At 37.2% G+C, this 21,762-nt stretch overlaps 1 protein-coding gene across 1 annotated transcript; it reads left to right on the top strand.

Moving 5' to 3' along the window:
• Window positions 1-1,490: 1,490 nt before the first annotated feature.
• LOC111921801 (cytochrome b561 domain-containing protein At4g18260) lies at window positions 1,491-3,731 on the top strand. Its single transcript, XM_023917383.3, has 5 exons — window positions 1,491-1,581; window positions 1,845-2,076; window positions 2,176-2,340; window positions 2,970-3,118; window positions 3,206-3,731. The coding sequence occupies exons 2-5, from the start codon at window positions 1,930-1,932 to the stop codon at window positions 3,579-3,581; spliced, it is 837 nt and encodes a 278-aa protein (XP_023773151.1). The 5' UTR covers window positions 1,491-1,581; window positions 1,845-1,929; the 3' UTR covers window positions 3,582-3,731.
• Window positions 3,732-21,762: the final 18,031 nt, after the last annotated feature.

Raw genomic sequence — 21,762 nt, 5'->3', positions numbered from 1 at the left:
AGTTTGGGGGAGCTCACTAAGCTTTGTGCTTATAGTTTTCAGTTTTGGTTTCAGGTGCTTCCGCTAGCAAAGGGAAGAGCTCGGGATGATGGCATCGCACACACCACAACTTCAACTTTTTATCCTGGGAATTTATATCAGATACTATGATATGTTGATACATTTCTTTTTGTTATGACACATCTATTATAACTTTTGGGATTTGCGACGTACGGTTTCATTATACTATGGATGATTAGTAACTTTTAGTACTATTTAAACAAAAATTTTTGGGTCGTTACACTATATGTTGTCATATAGGATAGCCTAAGAACTCTTGATCTAGGCTTTCTTGCCCATTCCTTGTTTGGTTGTGGCTCTAGATTAGGATCATTTGTTCGGTTGACTATCTCACCTATGGTTACTTATGGTTACACATTTCATGGAAGTTAGTTGGTAGCAGGACAGTGTGCTGTGTGAGGACTAGTAGGTGGTAGTGAGCTGTGTGATTGCTGGTTTCCTATATTATGTGCCTACTTGATCCTTGTTTGTTTATATGTCGACATTTGGTAATAGTGGGTTGATGTGTTCTGTTTTGTGCTGTAGGCCAAAATATCCGATGTGGGCTAGCTATAAGCCCTAGGCACGAATGCTCGGGAAGAGCGGTTAGGTTGAGGCGGTAAGCCAACAAACCCTGGGTATTCCAGCCAGACGGCTGATTGGACCAGTTGCATGTTGGCATCTCAGTCCGATGACTGGTTGGGCCTAGGCATTCCAATCGGGAGGTTATGGGCCGTTATGCATGCTTATATGTTTATCGTATGGGGTATTCTGGGGGAAAATCACTAAGCTTTATGCTTATTCAGTTGTTGTTTTTCAGGTATTAACGTGATCATGGGAAGGTGAAGGCGGGACTGTACACACTTATCAGCAACATTGAGGATTTTGCGTTCATTTTAATATTCTGATTTTCAATAATTGTAATTAGGAATAAATTGTTTCTTAAAATGGTTTTATAATTGGGATGTTTTATTTTAATAAAAATGAAAATATTTTGTTTCGAAAATCGGACGTTACACCATGATTGCAGATCGACGAGACTTGAACCCTCAATTATTTTAGGCTGAAGGACACCATATCAACACTTGATACCGATGAGCTAGAAAGCTTTGGTTCAATAATAATTAAAAATAGAGTTGTAGAGACATGAGATGTTATATTGCGACTCTCTATTAAACTCTCTACTCTCTAGAACTTAATGTTGTTTTAAGAACTATTAGTGACCTGTAGGATATTTAAAAAAAATACTTACTAAACATTTAAATTGGAACCTCATGGGTCCTTTACAGCACAAAGTAAAAGCTCCATCGACACTTAAAAGGGTAAACTCTTTTAACTTTGGTTATACTTGTGTGATGGACTTGAGCGTGATAGGTATGTTATATCGGATAAAGCAAAATCATCATGGGCACAAGTATTTTCATGGTGTCTATAATGCGTAGACAAAATTGGGGTGACGGTTGGTGATTGTCAGAAAGACATGGCCCTCATCGACACTACATTCACTAGCTTGCACTGAACTATGCCACCATTCTATTAATTGTGAGAACTTTTGTCATATGTTATTTGATATATCTCAAGTAATATTTAATCCTTTATTAAATAATGCTCAAGATTTGGAATTGATTTCAAGATTTATAGATTATCTTGTGGAAGAAGATATTAAAAATTTAAATGAACAAAACCGACCTTTCTTCTTATGCGCTCTTTGACAACTCACATGATTATAATATTTCCTCTTTTTGCTTTTACCTCATTCAAAAGTCGTTAGCTCATCAAGATGTTTGATAAATGATGGTATAAAGGCACATATCTAGAGAGAGAAGGATATATCTTACGAAATCTATATAGAAGTGTAAAACAGTCGAGGAGCTAGAGCTAGTGATAACAATGCATGGATTCAAGAAACTGGTTCTATCAACTATGTCTGCAATTCTTCTTGCGCTTGATCTTCTACCCTTTGTTGTATCTTCATCCAACGAAAACCATCTCATCATTCCTCACAAATACATCAAACAGGATTCCGATAACCACAAGGTAAGTAACAAGTCATGCCTCTCAATGTTGTTTTTTCATTTTGGTTTTTTCTGGTGTCTGTTTGCACTGATTAGGCTTACTGCATGATCGATGATGCAGATGAGTCCACGTTTGATATTTGAAATAAAGATTCATGGGATTCTGTTGTGGGCTTCCATGGGGTTCTTGATGCCTCTTGGTGTACTCATAGTAAGAATGTTTAACAAAGAAGATTGCAGCCCCAGAAAGCTTAAAGCTGTCGTATACATTCATGCTATTCTTCAGGTGATCTAATCACTAATCTTTTTGTTTTTATTACAGCATTCAAGATCAGATTTCTTCCCATAACCTTTCTCACTTTAGGGGAATAAAATTGTGTTTTGTTTGTTCAAAGTCACATGCCTTTATCATTTAGGGGTTTGATCTCTTTTGCCTTTGCCATCATTGCTTCACTTTAATCATGAATCTGAATATTAATTAGAGAAAGACGAGTGATGATGATTGCTGTGACCACAAGTTTAGGTGGTCTATCACATCAACCAGATTACCTTTAATCCATATTGCGTTAATCTTTTTTTAGGCTTTTAATGTAAAAAGTAGGGGTAATCCCCATGCACCAAGGTCCGTTATATTGCGATGTTTGGTGAGGAATTATTTAACGTTCTTTATCTCTTTCTCTTTGCAAAAAGGTTATGTTCGTGACTTCCCACTCGCAAATGACTAACTTTATGGCTTTCCCATTCAAATACAACACTAATCTTCGGAGCTTGTGAAACTTTTTGACAATAAACTTGTTGAAAATTCACAGAAATCAACATATAGCATCATGATAAAATTAATTTCCCCACTAAAGAAAGTGTAAATCAAATCGATATTGATGATTGATCTTTATTATTTTGAATGTGTGTGACAAGATACTTGCAGTGCTTCTTGCATTCGCTGGAGCAATCATGTCTATAACGAGCTTTGAAAACTCATTCAACAACAATCACCAGAGAATAGGTCTTGCACTTTATGCTGCCATCGTGGTGCAAACCCTTGCAGGGTTTCGAAGGCCTAAGAGGTAGCGATTACGTTCTTAATTACAAGAAAAAACTATCTTTTGTAACAATGGTAATTAAATAATAACTAAATAACTGCTGCTTGGTAGGGGGACTAAAGGAAGGACCTTATGGTACGTTTTCCACTGGATATTAGGGACAACAATCTCACTAGTTGGTATCGTGAACACCTACACAGGTCTAAAAGCGTATCACAAGAGAACATCAATGAATGCAAGGGTTTGGAGCATACTCTTCACTGTTGAGGTCTCTTTCATGGCTTTCTTCTACCTATTTCAAGAAAAATGGGGTTACATGCAGAAACAAGGAGTAAAATCAGGTGATGAACCTGTCATAGTGATACCTTCTCATCAAGTGGAGAATCAAAAAGAGGTATTACCACCTCAGCCATCCAGGAAGAGTAACTCATTAGGGAATTACTTTGCCAAAAACAATGCTTTAAAGAAGTTATTTCAAGTAACGTAAATACATTGGGGATTTTTCGTTTTATGTATATCATTCCATGCTTGCACAATTGCACTCGTTTGAATGGTGATAATGTGTGATTTGGTAACAATTTGTGCTTGTACATTGTACATTTTAGAGAGAAGAGATAAAACTAGGAAGACTAACTTATTTCTTGTCATATGATTTGAATTACTAAGATTGTATGTGCGTATTATAGTCACTATTAGAAAAACGCAACTACAACACTATTGAATTTGAAACTTAGAGAGAGAAACATGTATTTGAGAGAGAAAATTTTATCTTTTCTTATTAATCTGTATGAATGAAGAAATGAATACATATATACAAGAACTTAACAAACTTGTAATCTGCTCTAACAAACACGACACGTGCTCTAACAAACAGGACACGTGGCAATTAACTCTTAATGATAACACCCCCCCTCAAGCTGGAGGATATGGTTGAAGACCCAGCTTGATTGTAGCTTCTTTGTGTTGTGGTCCTGATAGAGACTTTTTAAGAGCATCGGCGATCTGTTGCTTGGTTGAAACATGAGATAAAGAGATAAGACCACTTTTAAGTTTTTCTCTAACAAAATGACAATCTATGTCAATATGTTTGGTTCTCTCGTGAAAGACCGGGTTAGAGGCTATATATATAGCTGCTTGATTATCACATTTGAGAGGTATTGGTGTAATGTTGGGTACTTGAAATTCATGAAACAGTCGACTTAACCAAGCCAATTCAGCAACTAATCTTCTCATGGACCTATATTCAGCCTCTGTTGAAGATAAAGAAACAGTGATTTGTTTCTTGGATTTCCAAGCAATAGGACTGTTGCCAAACATGATGAAATACCCACTAACAGATCGCCTTGTGATTGGACATGCAGCCCAATCAGAATCACAATAGGCCTCAAGGGTATAATTGTCATTTTTGTGAAAAAATAATCCTTGATGTAATGTGCCTTTGAGATATTGAAGTACATGTAGAGCAGCTTCATAATGTGCTTGAGATGGTGTTTGATTGAATTGACTGAGGTATTGTACCGAGTAAGACAAATCAGGTCTTGTATGAAGTAAAAAATTCAGCTTTCCAATTAATTGTCTATACATTGTAGGATCATCTAAAGGATTCTCCATAGCAGGTAATAAACGAATCTTATGAGGAAGAGGAGTGGATACAGTATTGCAATCATTCATAGAATATGTATCAAGTAATTCTTTGATATATTTTTGCTGATGAATGATCATGCCATTATGAATTTGATTAAACTCCAATCCAAGGAAGAAATGAATTTGTCCAAGATCTTTTATTCTAAACTGATCATCCAGAAAACGTTTGAGATCTGCAATTTCATCTTGATTATCTCCGGTAATTAATATGTCATCGACATAAACAGCTACAATAACTATGGAAGTAGATGTGGTTTTAAGAAACAAAGAGTAATCATTATGTGAATGATGATATCCTCTTGTTCTTAATGCTTCAGACAATTTCGAATACCATTGCCTGGATGCTTGTTTCAAACCGTATAAGGACTTTTTTAATTTGTAAACATATGATGGAGATATTGTAGAGAGTCCGGGTGGTATTCTCATATAGACTTCTTCATGTAAATCACCATGAAGAAATGCGTTATTTACGTCAAACTGTTGAATTTTCCATTGTCTTTTGACAGCTAGAGCAACCAAACATCTTACTGTGTTGAATTTCACTACAGGTGAAAAAGTCTCATGGTAATCAACACCAGCTTTTTGTGTAAAACCTTTTGCTACCAATCGGGCTTTGTATCTCTCAACTGAACCATCAGCCCTGTATTTGACTTTGAATACCCATTTGCATGAAATAGGCTTTTTGCCTTTTAGTAGTTTAACAATATCCCAAGTGTCATTAGTTTGCAATGCTTCTAACTCTTTAGCCATTGCTTCTTCCCAATTAGAATCACCTTTTGCTTGATGATAAAAGGTAGGTTCAAAAATATGATTAGTGACATTAAAGGCGAAATGTTGATGATGAATATCATCAATGGAAGTATGATGTATTGAATGATCAAGTCCAATACAAAAATTTGTAATTGTATGATCACAACTATGATGAAGATCATTTGAAGAAATAAAGTTGCATATATAATCTTGTAAATGTGATGGAGGATGAGAGACTCGTGTTGACCTTCTTAAGGATGAAATAGGTGCTGAAGATAAATTAGGAAGTGGATCTTCATGACTTTGTGATGAATGAGACTCGTGATTGGAATGATCAGCTATAGAGATTGGAAGATAACTGTCACTGAATGACGATGACTTCTGGTGATAATGAAGAGGGAAGATATCTTCCAAAAATTTGATGTCGCGACTTACAGAGATTTCATTTGTAGTCAAATTTGAAATCTTGTAAGCTTTTTGAGCATAAGGATACCCAATGAATACACATGGATGAGTACGAGGCATGAACTTGTCCCTTCCTGTTTGTGACATCCCCAAAATCTCGGCCAGAAAAGACCGATTTTCATTTATGCTTCTAAATATTTTCAGAGTAAATCCTTTTGATTTGAAAGAGTTGCGGAATTTGTTCCCAAAAACAAAACATGATAAAACATTGTTTACCGAAGCATTTCATAAAAGAAATGTATTTTCATTATAATCAAAACTCGGGGTGTCATGTTCCGATACAGACCAATAAGCATAAACGAATACATTACAAGTCATATAACAAATATAAACATATGCAGACTTGTAAACAAAACAACTTGATGGTTCATCCATCTTATGCCCTTCCGCCACTTCCTGTAATACAATTTAAAACTGAGTGGGTCAGGCTTGGGAGCCTGGTGAGCATATAGGGTTTTCAACCCACAATAAATATCATATTTAATTTTCACCAACCAACAATAACCCAATTACCCATTCCCGTTATTCTCACTTTAATGTCCCTAAAACAACTAACATAAGGGACCTAGTCTAAGAATATTTCATCGGGGCGACAACACATGCTTCGGGGGTACCTCAGCAATATAAGTCCAATAAGGCAACCATGAGGGGGATGGAGTACAGCGAATGAACACCCAAGTTCATTAACACCTACAGGTGGCGAACCTGCTAATGTTTCCACAAGACTGTCTAGAATAGCAAGTGGTCGTCATCTAAACTCCGCTAGATGACTCAATCAAACAACAACGAGGCCTCTCATCTGTTTATTACACACCAACTGTCTACCCATGTTCTACCCAACATATTTAGTAGACAAAAATATACATTTGTATACATAGTTTAAAGAAAACCTGTATAGCATGCTTTAATCAACACATATATCACATAACAGATGAGGCACACACACAGATAACACATATCTCATAAAGAAATAAGCAGATCTATAAGATAGAAGAGAGTGAATACACATTCACACATAACATAACCATTTTATATACACATAGCACGTATTTTTATATAAAATATTTCGTATTATTGTATTAGAAAGAAAATAACTACACACTCACACTTATAAACAACAATATACTTAATACACTCGAACCAAACTCGTATTATTATTGTGTTTATGAAAGGTAGTATACACTCACTTGATCAGAAGATGATCGGACAACACTACGACTTAAAGAAGTAGTAATCCACAGCAGATCTGGAAGATCTCTTCAAAAATCGAACTTCTCGCGGGCAGAGCTTCGACTCGGGAACCGCACTTCTCGGGATCTTCGGGATCTCGGGACTTGCCTCGGGGCTAGAGTATGATACCGGGGCTTCGGGGTATTTCTGGCACGCAAAACGATGCAAAAGACTAGAGAGAAGAGAAGAAATGAACAAAACTCTCGGCTGCCTTCGGATTCCTTTTATAGAGGCTGGAGCCTCGGAGTACGCGGGGCGTACTGCAGTACGCAGCGCGTACTGCTTCCGAAATCGTCACTGCATGCGTCATCCGAAGTGTCGACACTGTGCTGAGTACGCGGTAGCGTACTCTCATACGCGGGGCGTACTCCGGATCACACCGGTGACTCGCCTTCGGATAATACCTCCGAATTTATAATTAAATTTAAATACAAAAAGATTAATAAACTTCGGAAATTCATAACTTCTTCATACGAACTCCGTTTTCGACGTTCTTTATATCCACCGAAAGGTGAGACCACGCTCTACGACTTTCGTTTAGACTCCGTCGGCTAATTTTAACTTTATTTTTATTAATTATTTTTAATAGGCCGGGACAGAAACTTTCGTTATAAATTCATAACTTCTTCGTTTGACGTCCGTTCTCGCCTAACTTTTTATCGTTTCGATACCAACAATGAGATCTTCGATTCTCATTTAGATTGCTTCGGCTAAAAACCGCTCGATCTCAAATCGAGTATTTCAGGCTGTATACCGCTAATCCGGAACTTCGATAAATCATAACTTCCTCATACGAAGTCAGATTTGGGCGTTCTGTATATATTCGGAAACCTCGTTTCAATTACTACAACATTAATCAAAGATATTAAGTTTATTTTACACTTAAATTTTGACGCTTATTTTTATTCTTAATTAATCAAACCACATAATTAAGCAATTAAGCACAAAACACATAATACTCAAATAATACACTTCTATTATTTCAAAACGGGTTACAAAGGTTAACCTAGACCATTACATTGCTAAAAATGGCAATCCCGGAAACACAGGCGTTACAATTCTCCCCACCTTAGAATGATTCCGTCCCCGGAATCACACATCAACAAACAAATGCGGATAGCGACTCAACATGTCACTCTCCGTCTCCCAGGTGAGATTCGGCCCATTCGTGTGTTTCCATCGGACAAGCACTAACCCAACCATTTTGCGTCGCAACTTCTTAGTCTTCTGGTCAACAATTGCCTCTGGTTCTTCAATCAACCTTTTGTTCTCATCAATTCTCAATTCAGAAATTGGAATTATATCGGGAACTTCTCCAGTGAACTTCCTCAAATAACACACATGAAAAGTGTTGTGAATTCCATTCAGCTCTTCGGGTAATTCGAGCTTGTAAGCTTGGTTCCCAACTCTCTGAAGAACTTTAAACGGTCCAATAAACCTTGGACTCAACTTTCCCCTTTTTCCAAATCTTATAAGTCCCTTCCACGGCAAGACTTTAAGCAAAACCGAATCTCCAACCTCAAAAGTCATCGGTCTTCGCTTCTTGTCAGCATAGCTCTTTTGACGATCTTGAGCTGCTAACATTCTTTCCCTTATTATTTTCAACTTTTTAGCAGTTTGATGAACCATCTCCGGTCCCATAAACTGCTTTTCCCCAGCCTCAAGCCAACAAGACGGCGTACGACACTTCTGTCCATACAAAGCTTGATAAGGTGCCATCTTAATGCTCGAGTGAAAACTATTATTATAGGAAAATTCTACCAATGGTAAATGTTCATCCCAATTACCTAGGAATTCCAAGGTACATGCTCTCAGCATATCTTCAAGTGTTTGTATTGTTCTTTCACTCTGACCATCAGTCTGCGGATGGTAAGCTGTGCTTAAACATAACTTGGTACCCATTTCCTCTTGTAGACTTTTCCAAAACCTTGAGTTGAAACGGCTATCACGATCCGATACAATCGTTAACGGAACACCGTGAAGCCTCACAATTTCCTTCACGTAAGAATTCGCAAGCTTTTCCATAGACCATTTCTCCCTGGCCGCTATGAAATGCGCACTCTTAGTGAATCGATCAACGACCACCCAAATCATGTCGTGACCATTCTTTGTTCTGGTCAGTTTAGTGACAAAATCCATAGCAATGTCTTCCCACTTACCCATAGGCACAGGCAATGGTTCTAAACTCCCGTAAGGTTTCTGATGTTGTGTCTTGACTCTCGCACAAGTCACACACTCAGCCACATACTTTGCAACATCAAGCTTCATCGTCGGCCACCAGTAGTAGGGTTTCAGGTCCCTATACATTTTAGTGCTACCCGGATGAATTGAGTACATGGTCTTGTGAGCTTCTTCCATCAAAAGATCCCTAATTCCTCCTGACTTAGGTACCCAAATACGATCTTGGAATACCTTCAGTCCATGACCGTTAGTACCAAACACCAACGTTTTACCCAAACGTTCCTCCTTTCGGTCATTTTTCTCAGAAGCTTCCTCTTGAGCTTTCTTTATACTTTCCACAATGGTCGAGACAACTTCAATTCTCAACGCTCTTGGCCTCTTCCTTTCAAGATTGACCTTCCGACTGAGAGCATCAGCAACAACATTAGCTTTACCGGGGTGGTAAAGTATCTCGCAGTCGTAGTCTTTAAGTAATTATAGCCAGCGTCGTTGCCTCATATTCAATTCTTTCTGATTAAAGAGATATTGGAGACTCTTATGATCAGTGAAAAGTTTGCACTTCGTGCCATAGAGGTAATGCCTCCATATTTTCAGAGCGAAAACTACTGCTGCCAACTCCAAATCATGAGTCGGGTAATTCTTTTCATGCTCTTTTAGCTGTCGAGACGCATATGCTATCACCTTTTCTCTTTGGGTCAAAACACAACCCAATCCAACACCAGACGCATCGCTATAAACAGCGAAGTCTTCAACTCCATCGGGTAGAGAAAGTATCGGTGCCTCGTATAGCTTCTTCTTTAACATCTCGAATGCTTCTTTATGCTTCTCACTCCAAGCATAAGTAGCTCCTTTGTGGGTCAAAGCTGTCAATGGAGTAGCAATCGAAGAAAAGCCTTGGATAAACCTGCGGTAATATCCGGCTAATCCCAAAAAGCTTCGAATCTCCGTGGGACTTTTCGGTGGTTCCCACTTCGTCACAGCTTCGATCTTCGCTGGATCAACCATTATCCCTTCTTGGTTGACCACGTGACCCAAGAATTGGACTTCACGAATCCAAAAATCACATTTGGAGAACTTTGCATACAACTTCTCCTGCTTCAAAACTTCTAACACTTCTCGCAAGTGTCTGCCATGCTCCTCCTGGCTTTTCGAGTAAATTAGAATGTCGTCTATGAACACTATCACAGATTTATCAAGGAACGGGTTACAAACCCTATTCATCAAATCCATGAACGCTGTTGGAGCATTGGTTAGTCCAAACGACATAACCAAGAACTCGTAGTGTCCATATCTAGTTCTGAATGCAGTCTTCTCGATATCTTGCTCTCTTACTTTTAGCTGATGATATCCTGACCTAAGATCGATCTTCGAGAAATAGCTCGAACCTTGCAATTGATCAAACAGGTCATCAATCCTCGGCAACGGATATCTATTCTTTATTGTTGCCTTGTTCAGCTCTCTGTAATCGATACACATTCTCATACTTCCATCTTTCTTCTTCACAAATAACACCGGAGCTCCCCAGGGCGATGAACTAGGTCTAATGAAACCTTTGTCCAATAACTCCTGAAGTTGCATCATCAGCTCCTTCATCTCCATCGGTGCTAATCGATAAGGTGCTTTTGCTATTGGCATGGTTCCTGGTAACAAGTCTATTCTGAACTCCACTTGTCTATCAGGTGGCAATCCAGGAAGATCCTCGGGGAACACTTCCGGAAAATCACACACCACTGGAATGTTCTGCATCACCTTCTTTTCCTTCTTAGCATCAATCACAAATGCTAAATATGATGTACATCCCTTGGTCAAACACTTTCTGGCTTTCATTAGAGAAATGATCCCAGAATTCACTCTGCGTTTGTCCCCATACACCATAAACGAATCTTTTCCAGGCGGGTTTACTTTAACTATCTTTTTATTGCATAAAATTTCGGCATCATTGGCGCTAAGCCAATCCATTCCCAACACGATGTCGAAACCATTAAGCTCGATAGGCAATAATTCCTCGTGGAACTTATTCCCATTAAGATCAATTAAGATGTTTTTCATACGATGGCTAACAGGTACAAACTTGCCACTAGCTACTTCGACTAATAAAGCATTATCTAGTCTATCAATAGGCAAAGCTAGCTTTTTACCAAACTCATGCGAAATAAAGGAGTAGTTGGCTCCAGAATCAAACAATATATGAGCAGGTAATTCGTTTACGAGAAAGGTACCTGAAGCGACATCAGCTTCATCTTTCACAGCCTCAAGTGTCATCTGGAAGGCCCTCGCCTTCGGCTTTGGTGGAATGTTGGGCTTTGCTGCCTCCTTCTTCTTCGGACAGTCCTTCAAAATGTGCCCCTCTTCATTACACCCAAAACACATCCTTTTGTTGTTCGGAAATTCATTGGCAAAATGTCCAACCTTTCCACATTTGTAGCAGGTCACATCCTCGCTACATTTCCCAAAGTGCTTTTTCTTACACTTGTCACACCACTTCGCCTCGCCTCCTTTTCCTCCAAACTTTTTCGAATCAGATTTCGAAAATTTTCCTTTCTTACCGGAACCAGATGTTCCCTCAAACTTCCTTTTCTCACCAACCTCAAGCTTGACGGTGGTTCTCCCCTTGATCATGTTCTCCACAGACTTGGCAGCCCATATAGCTGCCTCTAGAGTAAGTGCCTGACGTACTGGCACCTCGTACTCCCATGGAAGTCCCTTCGCATACCGATCCACCTTTGTCAGCTCGTATAGAACGATACACAAGGCAAACTCCATCTTATCGGTGAAGTTATTGGTGTACTCATCCACTGACATGCTACCCTTCGTCAATGTCAGAAACTTGTTCTCCAACTCCAACAGATTTTGAGCCGAGCAGAACTTGCGCTTGAACTGCACCAAGAACTCTGCCCATGACAATTGCAGTGGCTCATTAGGGCTTAAGGTCTTCCCTAGAGTGTTCCACCAACGAACGGCTCCACCTCGGAATTGACGCACGGCATAGATAGTCTGCAATTTACCTCTGCAGCCACACGTCATGAAGGCTAGCTCCATTTCGGAGATCCAATCCATAACCCCAATCGGATCCTCCTTTCCATTGAAGGTCGATGGTTTGCAAGTCAAAAAGTCCTTGTACTTGCATCCCATTCCATCATTCCTTCCATCATGGTTATCTTGCCGAACTATCGGTGGGTTGGCTGGACCAACAGACCCACTGAAGTTTCCACCTTCCGAGTGCCCTTCATTCAGTTCAGGCTCTTCCACACGAATCGACAGTTCTTCACGATTTTGTTGAAGCAACCGTCTAGTTTCATCCATCTGACGATCCAACATCGTCTGAATCATCAATTGCACACCAGCCATGGTTATTGGCTCAGGTGCTGCTGCTACGACAGGTATTGGCTCAATCACTGGTGGTTGATTCCTGTTTTCGTCAGCATTTCCAACTCCACTTCTTGTTCTCACCATTTTGATCTACACATCGAATAAGGTGAAATTAGATCCTCAATCATGATAGATATTCAAATCATCCTTATCACTCCGAAACGTTTACATGCTTGCTCTAATATCGTAAACGTACGCTTAGAATCCTACACACATAAGGTTTCTAGATCCGGTCGGCAACAGACCATAGATCCGAACAAATAATATCGTATATGGCGACATATAACATTTAGCACATAAAAGTATTGTAGGCAACTTTCCTAAAATAAACTAGTGCTCGTGTCTAAAACTCAACAGACACACATCTCAAAACTTCACTTACCATTCTAAGTTTAAGTCTAGAAATCCTACAAATTCCTAGTTCGCTTAAACTAATGCTCTGATACCAACTGTGACATCCCCAAAATCTCGGCCAGAAAAGACCGATTTTCATTTATGCTTTTAAATATTTTCAGAGTAAATCCTTTTGATTTGAAAGAGTTGCGGAATTTGTTCCCAAAAACAAAACATGATAAAACATTGTTTACCGAAGCATTTCATAAAAGAAATGTATTTTCATTATAATCAAAACTCGGGGTGTCATGTTCCGATACAGACCAATAAGCATAAACGAATACATTACAAGTCATATAACAAATATAAACATATGCAGACTTGTAAACAAAACAACTTGATGGTTCATCCATCTTATGCCCTTCCGCCACTTCCTGTAATACAATTTAAAACTGAGTGGGTCAGGCTTGGGAGCCTGGTGAGCATATAGGGTTTTCAACCTACAATAAATATCATATTTAATTTTCACCAACCAACAATAACCCAATTACCCATTCCCGTTATTCTCACTTTAATGTCCCTAAAACAACTAACATAAGGGACCTAGTCTAAGAATATTTCATCGGGGCGACAACACATGCTTCGGGGGTACCTCAGCAATATAAGTCAAATAAGGCAACCATGAGGGGGATGGAGTACAGCGAATGAACACCCAAGTTCATTAACACCTACAGGTGGCGAACCTGCTAATGTTTCCACAAGACTGTCTAGAATAGCTAGTGGTCGTCATCTAAACTCCGCTAGATGACTCAATCAAACAACAACGAGGCCTCTCATCTGTTTATTACACACCAACTGTCTACCCATGTTCTACCCAACATATTTAGTAGACAAAAATATACATTTGTATACATAGTTTAAAGAAAACCTGTATAGCATGCTTTAATCAACACATATATCACATAACAGATGAGGCACACACACACATAACACATATCTCATAAAGAAATAAGCAGATCTATAAGATAGAAGAGAGTGAATACACATTCACACATAACATAACCATTTTATATACACATAGCACGTATTTTTATATAAAATATTTCGTATTATTGTATTAGAAAGAAAATAACTACACACTCACACTTATAAACAACAATATACTTAATACACTCGAACCAAACTCGTATTATTATTGTGTTTATGAAAGGTAGTATACACTCACTTGATCAGAAGATGATCGGACAGCACTACGACTTAAAGAAGTAGTAATCCACAGCAGATCTGGAAGATCTCTTCAAAAATCGAACTTCTCGCGGGCAGAGCTTCGACTCGGGAACTGCACTTCTCGGGATCTTCGGGATCTCGGGACATGCCTCGGGGCTAGAGTATGATACCGGGGCTTCGGGGTATTTCTGGCACGCAAAACGATGCAAAAGACTAGAGAGACGAGAAGAAATGAACAAAACTCTCGGCTGCCTTCGGATTCCTTTTATAGAGGCTGGAGCCTCGGAGTACGCGGGGCGTACTGCAGTACGCGGGGCGTACTGCAGTACGCAACGCGTACTGCTTCCGAAATCGTCACTACATGCGTCATCCGAAGTGTCGACACTGTGCTGAGTACGCGGTAGCGTACTCTCGTACGCGGGGCGTACTCCGGATCACACCGGTGACTCGCCTTCGGATAATACCTCCGAATTTATAATTAAATTTAAATACAAAAAGATTAATAAACTTCGGAAATTCATAACTTCTTCATACGAACTCCGTTTTCGACGTTCTTTATATCCACGGAAAGGTGAGACCACGCTCTACGACTTTCGTTTAGACTCCGTCGGCTAATTTTGAGTTTATTTTTATTAATTATTTTTAATAGGCCGGGACAGAAACTTTCGTTATAAATTCATAACTTCTTCGTTTGACGTCCGTTCTCGCCTAACTTTTTATCGTTTCGATACCAACAATGAGATCTTCGATTCTCATTTAGATTGCTTCGGCTAAAAACCGCTCGATCTCAAATCGAGTATTTCAGGTTGTATACCGCTAAGCCGGAACTTCGATAAATCATAACTTCCTCATACGAAGTCAGATTTGGGCGTTCTGTATATATTCGGAAACCTCGTTTCAATTACTACAACATTAATCAAAGATATTAAGTTTATTTTACACTTAAATTTTGACGCTTATTTTTATTCTTAATTAATCAAACCACATAATTAAGCAATTAAGCACAAAACACATAATACTCAAATAATACACTTCTATTATTTCAAAACGGGTTACAAAGGTTAACCTAGACCATTACATTGCTAAAAATGGCAAGCCCGGAAACACAGGCGTTACACTGTTCTTGAAGAACTAACATAGCATAAACACCCAAATGCTTTAAGATGTTGTAAATCTGGTACAACATTATACAATACTTCAAATGGTGTTTTATGTTGAAGAACTTTCGTAGGCATTCTATTGATTAGATGAATGGCTGTTTTAACACATTCTCCCCAATAAATGTGTCCAAGTCCAGATTGAAAATACAATGCTCTTGCAACTTCTAAAATGTGATGATGTTTTCGTTCAACTAAACCATTTTGTTGAGGACAATATGGTGTTGATTTTTGGTGAATAATGCCTTTTGTTTGAAAAAATTCAACACCTTCATTGCTTGAACCCAACTCATATGCATTATCAGATCTGATAATCTTTATGGTCTAGTGAAATTGAGTTTGGATGTGAGAAACAAAAGCTTTAATGAGATTCCATCCTGCACTTTTATTACTCATTAAATGTATCCATGTATGGCGAGAGTAATCATCAACAATGGTTAGAAAGAATTTAAAACCATCATGAGTAGCATGTTTATAAGGTCCCCATACATCAATATGCACTAGATCAAAAGGATGACGAGTATGAGATATGCTTTTAGGAAAAGATAAACGTGGTTGTTTAGCTTGAGAACATGTCAAACAAGAATCAAAGACAAAATCATTACAATGTGAAGGAACAAGAGACAATTGTTTGAGTTTACTAAAAGAAAGATGACCTAATCTTTTATGCCATAACAAAGTGTTGGATGGCTTATTGATTACATTGAAACATGTTCTAGAAGGAAATGGACAACAAAATGAAAGAGAATCTTTAATGGTTCGATGATCAAGAACATATAGATCATTGACCTTCTTCCCAAAAACACCTAGAGCAATCTCATTCTTTGATGAAGGGTCCTGCAGAAGACATTCTTCATCAGTAAAAATGACAAATGTATTTAGATGTTTCGTGAATTTGGGGATAGAAATGAGATTGTATTTGAATGAAGGAACATACAATACTCGATGAAGAATTATAGAATCATGTAATTGAATATCACCAATGAAAGAAACAGTAGCATGATGACCATCAGGAAGCCCAATGAAATGTGGCTGATTAAGTGATGTGAATGACAAAAATAAATCACGATTAGAACAAATGTGATCTGTTGCCCCTGAGTCTATGATCCAAGAAAAACTGGTATGCAGTAATGATGAAGATTTATAGACATTTGCAACAAAATGATGATATGAAAAAGGATTACCTTCATCATTCATAGCACCATTAATCACAGAGGAACTGATGTGATTGATGGAAGAAGAAGAATTCATATTCTGATTGTTTAGGAGTTGAACAAGGTGTCCATACTGTTCCATGGTGATTGAAGGAGAAATAGATGTTGAAATAACATTCTGAACACTTGATTTTGGATCATCCTTTTTGTTTTTAGTGAATTTGAAAGATGCGGGAAAACCAATTATGCGATAGCAATTAGATTTGGTGTGACCTGTCTTTTTGCAGTGAGTGCAAATAAGTGACTTCTTGGAATTAGAAACAGACGATTCTGAAGTAACATTCATGGCAATTGCATCATTATTTATGATTGAAGGGATGGAAATTGTTCGTTGGCGTTCTTCTTGAATGATCAGCGAATAAGCAGCGGAAAGAGAAGGTAATGGCTTCATCATAAGAATTTGCCCCCGAACAATTTTGTACGAATCATTTAGCCCCATTAACATTTGAATGATGCGTTGATCTTCAAAAAAAATTTGAATCGATGCAGCAGCAGCACAGGTACAAGGAGGAATAGCTTGAACAATCCGCAATTCATCCCAAATTTTCGTTAATTTGGTGAAATAGGTAGAGAAATCATCGGTACCTTGTGAGATAGAAAACAATTGTTGCTGAGTGTTATAAAGAAGAGTACCATCAGATTGTTCAAATCGTTGATGAAGCTCGTTCCAAATCTCCAAAGCAGTCGGTAAAAATAGAACACTATCAGCAATTGTTTTGTTCAACGAATTTAGAATCCAACTAATAACCATTGAATTAGCTCTGTGCCAATTCGAATATGCAGGAGAATTGATTGCAGGAGGCGTAATTGATCCATCGACAAATCCAAGCTTGTTTTAGCAGACAAAGAAATAATCATCGATCGTTTCCAAGATTGAAATCCAATTCCATTGAAAACAGTTGAAACAAGAATGGAATTCGGATTATCAGAAGAACCGATGTAAAAAGGACTGGAAACACTGATTGCAGTTGAATCTGATGAGATCGTGTTAGACATGATTCTGATTGAATGAACAAAGAAGAAGAATGAAATGGATCGATTTCAATCTGATACCATATTGAATTTGAAACTTAGAGAGAGAAACATGTATTTGAGAGAGAAAATTTTATCTTTTCTTATTAATCTGTATGAATGAAGAAATGAATACATATATACAAGAACTTAACAAACTTGTAATCTGCTCTAACAAACAGGACACGTGCTCTAACAAACAGGACACGTGGCAATTAACTCTTAATGATAACAAACACCAATAATGCCCGTTGTATATCATGTGACTACAAAACAAAACACCAATGTTTTGCATAATAGTTTAAGAAACAATGTAACAAACTTTTTTTTACCATCGACGTATTAGTAATTATTACTTGCTTAATCCATTTTATTATAGATATATCATGATCGTTTCTGATGAGTAGATCTTTTCTCAGAATGAGATATCTTCAATTCGTTTTAACTACTCACTTTTAACAATGTGCATCAATATTGCCATGGAGCCTTACAAGTGAATGTATTCAGATTCATTACTAACAACCATATTCACATCTCCCTGTGAATTGTTAACTGCTATTATAGTATGTTATATATGAACTTTATACTGCAAGACCAACTAAACCAATATATTGTACAACTAGTTTATAACCCGTGGGAACCACGGTTATAAAATTAATCAAACTTTTATAGTAAAAACTCAAAATTATTAATAAGTTATTTTAAATAAATTATTAATTTAAGAGATATTTTTTATTAGTTATGTGAAATTATAATCATTGATTCAAATAAATATATAAAATTAATATTTAATATATATTATATATTTTTTATTTGTGAATTAATGAAAACAATAATTTAAAATTTAAAATTTAAAATTTAAAATATAATCACATTAATGAAGAGGACTAATAAATTTAAAATGTAAAACTAATAGATTGACAAGTGGCAACACATTAATTAAAATGTCTAATATGGTGACATATGACAAAAAAACTACTCTTTTATTAGTATAGAGATTTATCTAAAAAAGTTTTAAGTTTCTAAGTACCGAATAAAGCCGGAAATGTTGGAAACTATCAAACAATAAAAAAACAACTCAAGCACACGCGAATAAGAATTAAAGGTAATTACCTATTGTACAAATTAAAGTAAACTATTGATTCATATACCAATATACAATTGAAGCCTTTAAAAATTAAACAATAAAACAAGATCGAAAATATTGAGCCTTTAAAAATTAAAAATAATAAAAGCTGAAACTATTAAAAAATAAACTGAAATTGAAAAAAAAAAAAAAAACAAACGATTAAGTATTGAAACTTTGGGGGTCCTTTATTTTTTTTCTCCTCTAATCGTAGAGTGCCCACCAAAAAAGGGATTGATATATCCACCTTTGTTGTTTATAGTCTACGCCATAATATTGAGTTATCCCCTTGATTTTGCAGGGCGGGATGTCAAAAAGTCCTGTGGGACCCCGTTTTCATGGGGTCTCGTCCTGTTTAGGGAAATTTTTTAAAAAGTTGGGAACGAGGACGGGGACGGGGACAAGCTTAACCCCTGTGTTAATTTCGGAGACGAGGGCGGGGTAGGAAATCTCGTCCCGAAACCCCCATGGGGATCTCGTTAATAAATTATACATATATTTACATATATTAATTATATACATATAATAAACAATAATATGACTTTGAGCTTCCAAAATTCATTAAAAAACATGTTTTAAGTTGTTAGTATAATGTTTTTAAGATGTCATAACTTTTTTATTTTTAACTTGTAAAATTATGCTATAAATAATTATTTGTTACCTAAAAAATAGTTTTTTTTTTTAAACGTAAATAACAACTTCTTTTAGCACAAAAAAGCAGCCCAGAATCAATCGGGGGTGGGGGAAATGTGTTGAGGTCGAAAGATATTGTGAGGTGTCAAAGTCTATCTAGGTCTTTCTTAGCGTCGAAGTATGTTTGTATGTTTGTTTATTATAAGGGCATTTTGTATCGAAGCTAAAGAGTTTTAGTCCCTTATATTTTTTTGTACGCTTTCCTTATCCCTATATATATATGGGATGAATACTAGAGTTAGAGAGTCACTTTTGCTTTCGACTTGTACTCTCTGATATTTCTCTGTATTTTCCAAAAAGCGTAATCGAGCCAACCAGATTATATTTAGATCTTGTGTTCTTAATTCTTTCTTGACTCGTATCTCGTAATACATACTCGATTAAATCGTAACTACATTTGGTATCGAAGTAGGATTCATTAAGTTTTGATATGATTTTCTTAAGTTTTCAAAACGTTTTGAGTCTCGTTCTAGATTCAAAATATTCCGCTCGTTTGATTCTGAAAATCATCACAGCTCATCTGTTTTGGTTCGATTCTGCTTACGGTTTGTTAGATCGTGTATTTTGTGTCAGTTTTCTGTAAGTTTTGTCAATTAAATCTCAGTTTATGAAGCTTTTCACAAATTTCGTCTGTACAACAATGGCAGACTTTAACATGAACACCATGACTTCATACTCTCATCTTCTTGGTTCATCCACTAAAATTCCTATGTTGATTCTTGAGTTCTACGATTAATGGGCTGATCAAATGGATGACTATTAGAACGGAATAGCTGAGGATCTGGGGAAATGCATCATTGGTGATGTTCGTCCTCCCATTGTTGTACACAGTGTTGGAAATGCTGCTAATAATCCAGATGTTGTTGAATGTACTGAGAAATTACAAAAAAAAAATGAAAAGAAATGTAAGCGTGAAGTCTGTGGTGGTCTTCCTCCAGTTGTATACAATTACGTGCACAATTGTATACAATCAAGGTAGTGAGAAAACAAATATTAACTCAGTCAAACAATGTCTGTTGGAGTTAGGAGAGTTTAAGTAGAAGGAAGGAGAATCCATTGAGCTATACTATGACCGTCTGAATGAACTCATATTCAAATGTAATAGATATGGAGTTACAAGGTTTACCATGGAGTTCAATCTAACATTTATCATGGGACTTCACAAAGAATGGAGAAATGTTATCCTTATGATAAAAACACAAAAAAGTTTCGACTATTTTTCACTAAATGAACGTGTTAAAAGCACATGAATTTGAAGTGAATGAGATTGCTGAGGAAGCAAGGATCAGTCTGGGTGGTCCTCTTGCTCTTGTGTCGAATGTTGTTGGAAGAGACGTTGAGAAAGAAATTGCTGAGAAGGAGAATTCAGAAGATGAAGGCTTGATCGTCAATTCTGATGACGAGGTTGTGGCTTTTTACTCAAATAATCGAGTGAATAAATTCTTCAAAATGCTTTTTAATGCGAAACCACGAGCACGTGAAGCGAAAGGAAGTTTTTTTGGAAAGACTGTGGGTGAGGAAAAGAAATTGGAGAAGAAGGATGTCAGGGTTGAAGATGCGAAGATGGAGAAAAAACTTAAAGGTGGTTCAGGATTCGACTGCAATTACTGTAATGGAGCGAATCACATGGAAAATGTTTGTATGCTTAAGAAGAAGAATAGAGTTAAGGACGAAGCCTATTACGTTGAGAGGGTGAGAACAAAGGCGAAGGGAATGTCCTTAGTTACGAAGGGAATGACTGATGAAGATGGGACATATCAGGTATGGTCATCAGGTTCAGATGACGATGAGATGCGAAACCCTACTCACGGAGCGATGTTTGCGAGTTTCGAGGAAGAGGATGGGGAGAAAGTCATTGGGAAGTGTTGTGTTTCGACATCTACTCAAAATTATCCCATGACTTTGCAGGTACGTTCTCTTCTTCAATCATTTTATATTCCTTTTAATGCATATAATTCGATTTTATCTGAGTCTGATGAAGCTATTACTTACGTTAATAATCTGCTTATTTCTACTAGTAGTGATGCCAAAAAGTTCAACACACAACTACTAGAAACTCAGAGGATTTTGGAGACCAAGAAAACCATGATAGATCAATTAGATTTACAATTGACTCATGTAATGTGTGACCAGGACAATATCAGATCTATAAATAAAGATTTTCATAAACAACGAAACATTTATTGTAACACTGATAAAAGGTTGTATGGGAAATTAACTGCTTTACATCATTCGTCTGATATTAGAAAAGAACAACATAGGAAACTT

The sequence above is a fragment of the Lactuca sativa genome, chromosome 1, assembly GCF_002870075.4.
Source record: "Lactuca sativa cultivar Salinas chromosome 1, Lsat_Salinas_v11, whole genome shotgun sequence".
In the NCBI taxonomy this organism is placed as follows: domain Eukaryota; kingdom Viridiplantae; phylum Streptophyta; class Magnoliopsida; order Asterales; family Asteraceae; genus Lactuca; species Lactuca sativa.
This window is presented reverse-complemented; position numbering and strand designations above follow the sequence as displayed.